At 34.9% G+C, this 10,631-nt stretch overlaps 1 protein-coding gene across 1 annotated transcript; it reads left to right on the top strand.

Annotated features, from left to right (window-relative positions):
* The first annotated feature begins 1,358 nt into the window (after window positions 1-1,358).
* On the top strand, window positions 1,359-3,896 carry LOC107496904 (uncharacterized oxidoreductase At4g09670-like). The gene is made up of 3 exons (XM_016118229.1): window positions 1,359-1,417; window positions 2,092-2,213; window positions 3,427-3,896. The coding sequence occupies exons 1-3, from the start codon at window positions 1,359-1,361 to the stop codon at window positions 3,894-3,896; spliced, it is 651 nt and encodes a 216-aa protein (XP_015973715.1).
* Window positions 3,897-10,631: the final 6,735 nt, after the last annotated feature.

Below are 10,631 nucleotides of genomic sequence, written 5' to 3'. Positions count from 1 at the left end.
CGGCCGCCTGACTCCTGGTCTCCCCGGTCTCACCACCCTCCTCATGCCCTTGGCTCGCTGGAGGACTTGATGGAGCGTCATCTTCAGCCTCCTCATTTCCCTTGATGAGGCTCATCAGGTCAGCTAAAGTTTTCTTCCCACCAGCCATGGAAACTGCAAACAAAGAAGAAAGGAAAGACGTCAACAGATAAGAAAAGAAAAACACAAAAACGCGCAAAGAAGAGATAACCCACCAACATACGACCGACCGGCCTCCCGGTCTCCCATTAGCAAGCGAGGATTAAGATTCTTTTCACCAAAGATAGACAACAGAATGTCAGCAATACTACGATCCTCCTTATTCAACCAGTCATAAGATACTTTAATAAGATAATCTGATCCCGCACCAAAGCTCCAATAGGTCGGGATCAGACGAGCCCTTTCCGCCGAAAGCCAAAAGGGATGATGCCCCTCAACTGGTCTACCCTTAAAAAAGGTAGACTTAAACCCGTGAAAGGAATCCTCAAAAAGACCAAAAATCCTACGCCCCTGTTGGGCCCTAAAGGACATATAACCCTTCTTAGCCTTCCCCTGGCTAGAAGGGTTCGTGAGCAAAAAGAGGTAAAGAAAGACGTTCACAGAAATTGGGAGCTCAAGGAACTCGCAAACCATTTCGAAGCACCGAATGGAAGTCCAGCTATTCGAGTGAAGTTAAGCCCTAAAGTCATGAACATGGGCTCATAAACCCATAGCCAATCAACAACGGTCGGGAAAGCCAGGTTCTTATGGCACACACGCTCACGGGCAGCAGGGAAAGATCTGGTAGAGCGTTTCCTCGGGACCCCCCCCCAAATAAGAGTCCGGCTTGTCGTAACTTCTGGAGACTCTCCCTGGTCACCTTGGATGGGGTATCCTTTACATCAGAGGAGACCCAAGCATAGTGGTCGACGAAGTCGGCCAGGGGGCGCTGGGCCTGGCTCGAAGAAGCAAGACGGTCATCCATACCTACAGTGGGGGCACCACTAAAGTCAACACGGAAAGCCGGAAACCCTCAAAACAACAAAAAGAAAAAGGAAGCTACGAATCTCCCCTAAGCCCAGAAATGCAAGCAAAAACCCAGGGAAAACCCAGAAATGCAAGCGAAACCCAGGAGAAACTCAGAAATGCGAGTAAAATCAAAGAAAAACCCAGTGGCACCCCCTCTAAAAAGGAAAAACAAACAAGAAACACAAAGATCCAAGCATGCAACAAAGCAAAAGTGCCAGAAACAAAGCAACAATTGTAACAAAGGTAAAACAAATAAGAAACTCACCAGAAGAAACAGGAGGTTGCAGAGAAAAGCAAAGAACAAGATACTTCAAGCAACAGTAGCAAAAGTAATGGTAACACTGGAAGCAACGGTAACACTGGAGACCTTGTGGAGCAGAGACAAAGAAAAGTAAAGGAGAGGAGTGGGGGTTACGAAACAAAATAAGAAAAGGGAAGCGTAACCGCCGAGGAAGGGCACTTAAAGGACAGGGGCATAATTGCCATTTTGCCCAAAAAACTGAAAACAACGAAGCGACGAACATTAAATGCTCAGCGCCAAAACCGAAAAAGCGGCGCGAAAACTAAAGCGACTAAACGCAAAGGACAAAACGCCGCCCACGAGTTACCGAGAAAGGGGAGAGCTCTCGATAAAAGCGCCCAACCACGAGCCTCGAACCTCGAAGCTGACGCGTTGGGGGCACTGTTACGGACTGGCAGTCCAGCCCAAGAAGCCGTCGGGTCGGAAGACCGCCCCATTCAGGCCCAAAGAACCTTGACGGATCCTCTCAGGTCGGTTAGCAGTCACCAACCCAGGATCCAATCACCAATCACACCACCAGCCGGGTCGTCCGGGTCGGAATCCCCAGGGTCGTCACCCGAGGTACCGACCCCTTGTACGGACGACCCGCACACGTGGACGAATAGCAACTCACATTCCACCAATGGGTTAGGCCATCATTAGGCCCACCCAGCATACTATATAAGGGGAGAGGACAGCTCTTCCCCCAAGGTACGTCACATCTCTTACCTAATTCTGCCACCCTCAGTATGGACTCTGACTTGATCGTTGGAGTGTCCTTACAGGTGGCCACCCCCTCCGCACCGCTCGCTCTCCCGCGCCGACAGATATCCGCCCCGTGCTGACCCGGGACCTCCCTTCTCCGTTGCCGCTACCCATTGGCGACCCGACCGTCTGAATACCCGAGGTATCGAACAGTTAGTTAAACCATATCAACTAGTCTTCATTAATGATAAGCCAAATAAATGAACGATACACATCATTCAAGGCTTCAATTCATTCATCATCATCATGATGCTCCATTTTGGCAGCAGGGGAATAAACCATGCTTGCTTGTGCACTAATTAAAGGCAAATAAAGAAACAACAATTTACAAATATATATTCATGATACATCCATACATGCATGAATGCATACACAACCTTATATATGTAATTAATGATGATATATAGCATTAATCAAAGTCCCCTTGCAAGCATTTGTTCATAGTTCTCAATGGATTGGAGCCTCTGAATAAGGAGCTGCTGCCTGAAGTTCTTGATGAAGGCATCAGCGCTGGCAGGGACATATTTGTCATTCCACCTAAAATTTCAAATCAATGGAGCGATGGACATTTAATGCTCGGCGCCGAAACCTAGAAAGCAGCACGAAAACCAAAGCGACCAAACGAAAGGAGAACAAAACGTCACCAACGAGCTGCCGAGGAGAGAAGGAAATTTGTCACCTCAGCAAAACAAACGCGCCCAGCCACGAGCCCTAGACCTTAAGGCTGACGCGTTGGGGCACTGTTACGGACTGCTAACCCAGCCCAAAGAGGTCGTCGGGTCGGGACACCACCCCACCCAGGCCCAAAGAAGCCGTGACGGACCTCTCCGGGTCGGATAGCTGCAACCGACCCAAGGTCCAGCACGTCAAGTACGCCACCGGTCGGGTCGGAGCCCCCAGAGTCGGCACCCGAAGTACCGACCCCAAGTATGGACGACCCGCACGCGTGGAACATGACAGCTCAACTCAGCCAATGGGCCAGGCCACTACAAGGCCCACCCAGTACAGCATATAAAAGGGGAAGCCAGCTCTTCCCCCAAGGTCGTCGGAGTGTCTTTGCAGGTGGCCACCCCCCTCGTTCCGTCCGCCCTTCGACGTTGGCAGCACCCGCTCCGCATTCGCTCGGGCCCTCTCTCTCTCAATCCTAGTCACCTCCCGTGGACAACCCGACAACCCAAGAACCCCAGGTAACGAACAACTTTTCAATCGATTGAATGCTTCAAAACAACTTGAGGTCACAATTTAATCGATTGATTGTGATACCTAATCGATTGAATTCATCAAACCAATATGGATACGCCAAATTCAAAACACACTCTAATCGATTGAATTTCCAATCGAACTTCCAAAATCAGTGCTGGCTTTTCCCGGAGCCATTCTCAACGAACAAGGTGTAATAATTTCATGCGGCTCATCCTTGCATTGGGAAGATGGAAGATCTGCAACGTTCCATTGCTCCTTCTTATCTTACGTAACCTTTGACGTCACTGCTTTGGGAACCAAAGGATGTCTCCGTCTTCACAATTTCACTCTTCCGTTTGAGGAGAATTTCGGTTATGGAACCTTCTGTGAGGCTTCGGAGATAGATTATGGGAAGATTCAAGCGGGAAGGTGGTGCCCTAAGCCTAATGAGCATGTTGTGGAGACTGAGGTTCCTCGAGAGGTTTTGATGGTTAAAAAATTTGCTGAGTTGGTTTATAATATTAAGTTTTGTGGAGAGAAGCCTCTCAAGGAATGGAGTGTTGTGAGTAGAAAGACTCAAATTGTGTTGGATGCAGTGAAAGAATCTATTCAGAGAAATTATCAGCCTGTCGAAATTAAATAATTGTGAATTATTATATTAGATCTTGGAGTAGTATATAATGTATTTAATTTGGTTAAGGACTTTGTTGCGTTGCTGTGAAAGGCTTCTTCTTTGTTAATGTTGATTTGAGTTTATGTTTAATAGTTAATGAACTTATGAACATGGAAATTTGTTTACAACTGGTTTTCACAAGGTGAAATTATTACACGTTAATTTTTTTAATTAAAATTAATGCTATATATACCCTTGTGTTTGCGAGCGTCCATCGATGGGTTAATATGACCAATCTATTGATTTATGTGAAAATCATGCTGCCTTATAATTTTTAATTGATTATTTTGTGATAAACTGTAATCCAATCAATTGATTTTCAAGGAAACACGATTTTATGATTCATCAGGAACGTCACGGATCAAATATATTCTTTTAATCGATTAGAATAGTCAAAAAGTTTATTAGGATCAATGGAAGATCTAATTCATTATTATTTTTGTTCTTGATTGTTAATAAACATGATAGATTTGTGATAAAATAATATTTATAAAATAAAAAATAATTTTTATGATTAAATAAAATATATGAGATTAATTTGTAATTAAAATTAAAAAATGACTATTTAACAGTTATTAAAAAATTAAAAAATATGTTTTGTTCTGAGACCATTTAATGGTCCAAACGTTCTGAGACCATCGAATCCTTAGCCAGTTTTTTAAAGTTGGTTTGTACTTTTCAAAATTTAAAAATATAATATAACCTTATATGTTAACTAACTTTTAAATTTAATGTTTACACTTATGTCTATTATAGTATTTTTAAATTTTAAAAGTTATTTTTTCAAATATAATTGTTGTTGCTTGTGTTTATTGAAAGCTATTTTTAATTTAATTTACCAAACATAAATACCACAACTTTTTAAAAACCATTTTTTTAAAATTAGCTTTTATAAACTAATTTTAAAAAGTAAAAACTTTACCAACCTAAATCTCACTTCATTTCTAGCTTCAGACTCTTCACACAACCATTTACTCTCGCTTCAATTTTTTTAATCTATTATAAATTTATATTAAAAAATTTGTGTAAACCTTCGTCTGCATAATATTAATTAACAAAAGTATTATTTATACATTAAAATTAATCACTAAAATCAGTTACTAATATATTTATATATAAATATATGTATAAATTAATTTATTTTCAATGTGTATTTATATTTTAATATGTATTTCATACAAATAACTGTCTTTGATAGTTAATTTTAGTATACACATAATATAATCAATTAATTTACAAAAATTTTATTCGTACACTAAAATCATCCACTAAAATCAGCCACCAATGTCTTTGTATATAAATACATGTGTGATTTAATTTATTTTCAATATATATTTATATTCCGACATATATTTTATAATAGTGACTAATTTTGATGGCTAATTTTAGTATATATGTAGCATAATCCATTAATTTATATTTTATCATATATAGTTATTTTCAAATCTAATATTAACTAATTTTCAAATTTAATATTTACACTTATATCTATTATAATATTTTAAAATTTTAAAAGTTATTTTTTCAAATGCAATTATTATTGCTTGTGTTTATTGAAAGCTATTTTTAATTTAATTTATCAAATATAAATGTTACAAATTTTAAAAAACTATTTTTTAAAAATTAACTTTTATAAATATTTTTAAAAAGTACAAGCTTTACCAAACTAAATCTCACTCTATTTCTGACTTTAGACTCTTCACACAAAACCATTTACTCTCGTTTCAATTTTTTAATCTATTATAAATTTATATTAAAAAATTTGTGCCAACCTTCGTCTGCATAATATTAATCAACAAAAATGTTATTTATACATTAAAATTAATCATTAAAATCAGTTACTAATATATTTTATATATAAATACATATGTAGTTTAATTTATTTTCAATGTGTATTTATATTTTAACATATATTTCATATTGATAACTGACTTTGATAGTTAATTTTAATATACACATAACATAATCAATTAATTTACAAAAATTCTATCTGTACACCAAAATTATCCACTAAAATCAACCACCAATGTATTTGTATATAAATACATATGTGATTTAATTTATTTTTAACGTATATTTATATTCTGATATATATTTTATAGTGGTGACTAACTTTGATAGCTGATTTTAGCATATATATAGCATAGTCCATTAATTTATATTTTATTATATGCAGTTAGAGAGTGAAAATACACTGAACTGTTATATGATATTTGAGGTGTATCTAATTCGTATAAGACTATAAGTATATTAAACTGGCCTATTTAATGGATATATATAATTTCAGAAAAAATTTCTAATATTCTTAATACTTTTTCCATTTAGTATTGAATGTAAAATTGTAGGTTTCTAAATAAAGTCAAAATATTAAAATAAAAAATAAAATTATAAATATTATCTGCATTAATATTTTGAGCCTTACGATTTTATTTTTGATAGACGGACAAAAACTACTTANTTTTATTAATTAAATACTGACTAAATTTTACTAAAAATAATAAATTTTAAATTTTTTCTTAAAAAAATACGAGATTTCATTATGGCACCGGTTCAGTTGTTACCAATTTGTGTGGCCAATAGCTGTAGCCACTAGCCCATATAACAAGTACCAACCCATTGAATTGGGCCATAGTCTCCAACTTATTAACCACATGGTAGGGATTATCTATTTAGATTTTTTTTAGAGGGTAGTGTTAAGTAAATAATGACTATATTGAACAATGAAGGGTAAATATTCTTTTCGGTCCCTCAGCATTTTAAATTGAGACATGTCACATCTTTATTATCCAAAAATCTCAACCAAGTCCTCAACCATCAACATTAGTGAACGTATCGACCCTGTGACTGGTTGCCAACAAATTGCCTGGATGACGTGTTAAGTGGAGACTGAGTTGTCAAATGCAGGTGACACGTGTCACTAGAAGTTGTTGTAGGGACTAAAAATTCTCTCCCTGACCAAACTGTTCTCAACCCCACTGGCAACACCCTCCACTCACCACCCCTCCCCAGCACTCCTCCACCACCGCCACCGTCGCCACCACTACAACCGCCTCACAACCTTCGCAACTCATGTGAGTCCTCCACCTCTTCTTCTTCCTCCACAACCTCCCAAAGCTTCATCCAATGGAGGTTCTCTCTCCCGACACACCTTCCACCACCACCATCACTACTCCTCCACCACCAACTCCACCACCACTTCTACTTCCCAACAATCTCGAAGAACTCTTTCACCTCTCCGAACTTCAACTCACTACCACCGCCTCACAACCTTCACAACTCATGCGAGTCCTCCACCTCTTCTTCCTCCACAACCTCCCAAAGCTTCACCCAATCGAGGTTCTCTCTCCCGACAACACCCGGCCTCCACCACCACCACCACTACTCCTCTGCCACAACAACCACCACCAACTCCACCACCGCTTCTACTTCCCAACAATCTCGAAGAACTCTTTCACCTCTCCGAGCTTCAACCCACAACCGGCTCCGAATCTGACTGTGCCGCAACCATCCACCTTCTAGAACATTCTCTCATCCCAAACCCTCCTCAACAGCACATATGAACACCTTATCCCATCACATACGACCCCGTTTCAGTTGCAGGGAGGGGGTTTTTAGTCCCTGCAACAACTTCTAGTGACACGTGACACCTGTATTTGACAACTCAGCATTCACCTGACACGTCATCCAGACAACCTGTTGGCAACCGGTCACAGGGGTCGATACGTTCACTAATGTTGATGGTTGAGCACCTGATTGAGGTTTCTGGATGATAAAGGTGTGACATGTCCTATTTAAAATGCTCAGGAGTCGGAAAGAATATTTACCTAACAATGAATAACCATTAATTAAATAAAAATATACTACACTTTTAAATTATTCACCTAAATCTTAATATTAAAATAATTATCTGTACACCTAGTGAAATAAACATCTAATATATCTATTGTTCATATTATTTAATATTTTCATTATCTACTTATACTTTTCTTTTTGTTAATATTAGATTATTAGAAGTAAATTTCCCAAAAATATCCAAATTATGTAAAGTAATATTATTCTAATTAAAAGATGATGTCTGAAGTAATATATGCCTTAGAACAAGTCAATGCAATATTTATTAGTTCTAGTTTAGTTATTGTATGTTTTATGTCGTCAAGTCTAATTAGTTTTAAAATTTTCCCATTTCATGTTTACTTTTATTTTTTGATGTTTCTCACGTCATTCAGACTATTTTGATGCATCACTTTTTATTAATAATAGAAAAGTGTAAAAGTATACCTTTTTTTAATATGAATTAAAATAATAATAAACTATTGTAAAATCATGTTGCATTAACTCCAAGTTGCATATATATAAACACCATCATAAATAAAACATATAGCTTAAGGCAATAGCTATAATTTAATATTTTGAGAAGTTTAATAAACCCCATAGATCATAATATTGTTATGCATAAAGAGACTAAGCTAATGATATGTTATTATAAATATTAAAAATTAAAATACATATGACTGTTGTGATTTTTAATTGTTGAGGTGTATTTTTTTTTTCTGAAGATAGAAAGACTTCAATCTACAACCTCTTAGATGAGTATGAAGGACTTATACCATTTGAACTATAACTCTTGGTTGTTAAGGTGTATTTGAATGAGATTATAATATTATAATTGATATAGTATTTTTAATTTAAATAATATTTTAAAATTTATATTAGACTATAATTATATTTGAGTGTGTTTATTTATATTTTATTTATTATTTTATTATAAAACAGTTATTTTGACTGAATTACAATTGAATTGATTAAACTAGTAAACTAATAAATATAAATTAGTAACTAGAGTAGTTCGAGTTAGAATTTTAGAATTCTACAACCCTGCTGCACCAACTCTAATTATTCATTCCCCAACGTTTTCCATTGAATCCATAAACTATTAAACTCAAATGAGTTTATGCTAATGCTGGTCTTCTTTCAAAACATACAGCGTGTTGATTATTGATGATTGATGTTTGCGTTGAATTGAATTAAATTAAATTAACTGCGATGGTAAGTAAATAACTAATTTTTAATATAGTTTTATTAGTGTCTGTAGACTGTGACTAGTTTGATTTTCCACCATTTTTTCCAACTCTATGAATGATTTTTGTAAATTTGTTGCAACCTTATTTATTAACCTAACTGTTATCATCTGTGAACATTTTTAAATTTAAAATAGCGTTAAAGCTAGTTGGAGATTTCTTTCAAAATTACAATTGAGTTTTAAATTTGAATAAGTTAGGAATTAGGATAGAATTTTAAATGATATTATTTAAAATATAATAAGATAAGATTTAAAAATTAAATTGACATAAAGAATAAAGAAAATTAGACTAAAAATTTGTTTCGGTGTCATTAAAATATTAAATTTTTTTAATAATTTTTTTTATTTTTTGACGTATTTGACAAATTTTTGATAGTAAAAATAAAAATACTAAAAAAATTAAAAAAAATCTTTTATTAAAGTTATAATTTAGTTCTCTTCCCTATATAATTATGTAAATAGCATCTTTGCACAATCGAAAAAAGCCAAGCCAGAATTTCTACTTAAGTGTTAGTTTTTTTCTTTGTTTCGTATAGTTTTTATTTTCTTGTACCTTCAATCCTCCTTGTTTCATGCATGTTTTCCGATTCATATAAGAATAGGATATAGTTGCTTTTAATTTGGCTTGGTAAGTTGTTACAGGTTTGTTTCTATTATTTTCTTTTAATCATGTGGTAATTTTTAACATTTTTCAACAGGGTTAATAATGACAAAGGAACCTTATCAAAAGGAAAAAATAATGAAGAAGGATCATGTTCCTTCCTCGAGTGTGGTACTGCCAAGATTTAAACCCATTACACGTCCAAACAACGAGTTTGATAGGTTGGAACAATGCCGTAAACTTTGGACAAAGATCAAGGTATGTAACTATAAATATCAAACCTTTGGAAAAATACTATACAGTAAATGTTTGATTTGAATTCATTTATTATATGATTTCCATGACATACACATTACTTTATTTTATTTAAAGATTAAAATCTTGATATGTTCCATATATCAAGTTATGATTATTTTATGTATAATATTATTCATAACTATCTTGTTATGAATATATAACATAGGATAATATTTTAAATTTATTTGTTAATCTAATCAGATTTAAACCATTATAATTTTGATAAAATTGATTTATATTCTATCTAATTTTATAATTTAAAAGTTTTTTGTTATTAATTTTTTCAAATATTAAATTATATCCATCTAAATTTTAAAATTTTCATGCAGGCCCGGTTGCCATCCATTTGTGAGAAGGATGATATTTACCTCAAGCTTCAAAATAAAGTAAACAAGTGCCAAAAGGAAAAAAAGTCTATCACTCAACTAGGTTTCGATGTTAGTGATGTATCTATTATTCTTATTATTTTTTTTATGTTTTGTTATCATTTGACTAAAAAATTTAGATATGAAAATGAGATGTGTGATATATTTAGTATTGGAATTCTGGATATTTTTTTAAATTGTGAAAGGTATATAAATTAGACCCTCCAATTTATGTTTAAAGAATTTTAAAAATTTGGAGCACTCTGATTTGTGTGCTCCAATTTTCTTTAATTCACTTGAGTTTTCACTTCTAAGGTTTATTCGTTTGGAAAATGTTTCATATCGTTGTATGCAGGTTGCTA

This window comes from Arachis duranensis, chromosome 7 (assembly GCF_000817695.3).
Source record: "Arachis duranensis cultivar V14167 chromosome 7, aradu.V14167.gnm2.J7QH, whole genome shotgun sequence".
NCBI classification, from domain to species: Eukaryota; Viridiplantae; Streptophyta; class Magnoliopsida; order Fabales; family Fabaceae; genus Arachis; species Arachis duranensis.
The sequence above is the reverse complement of the archived record's forward strand: the minus strand, read 5'-3'. Positions and strand labels throughout refer to the sequence as shown.

Coding starts and splice junctions, on each gene's coding strand:
- LOC107496904 (XM_016118229.1), top strand. CDS start 1,359: ATGGTAACACTGGAAGCAACGGTAACACTGGAGACCTTGTGGAGCAGA. Junction 1,418..2,091: donor TGGAGCAGAGACAAAGAAAA/GTAAAGGAGAGG, acceptor GTGTCCTTACAG/GTGGCCACCCCCTCCGCACC. Junction 2,214..3,426: donor CGACCGTCTGAATACCCGAG/GTATCGAACAGT, acceptor TTCCAAAATCAG/TGCTGGCTTTTCCCGGAGCC.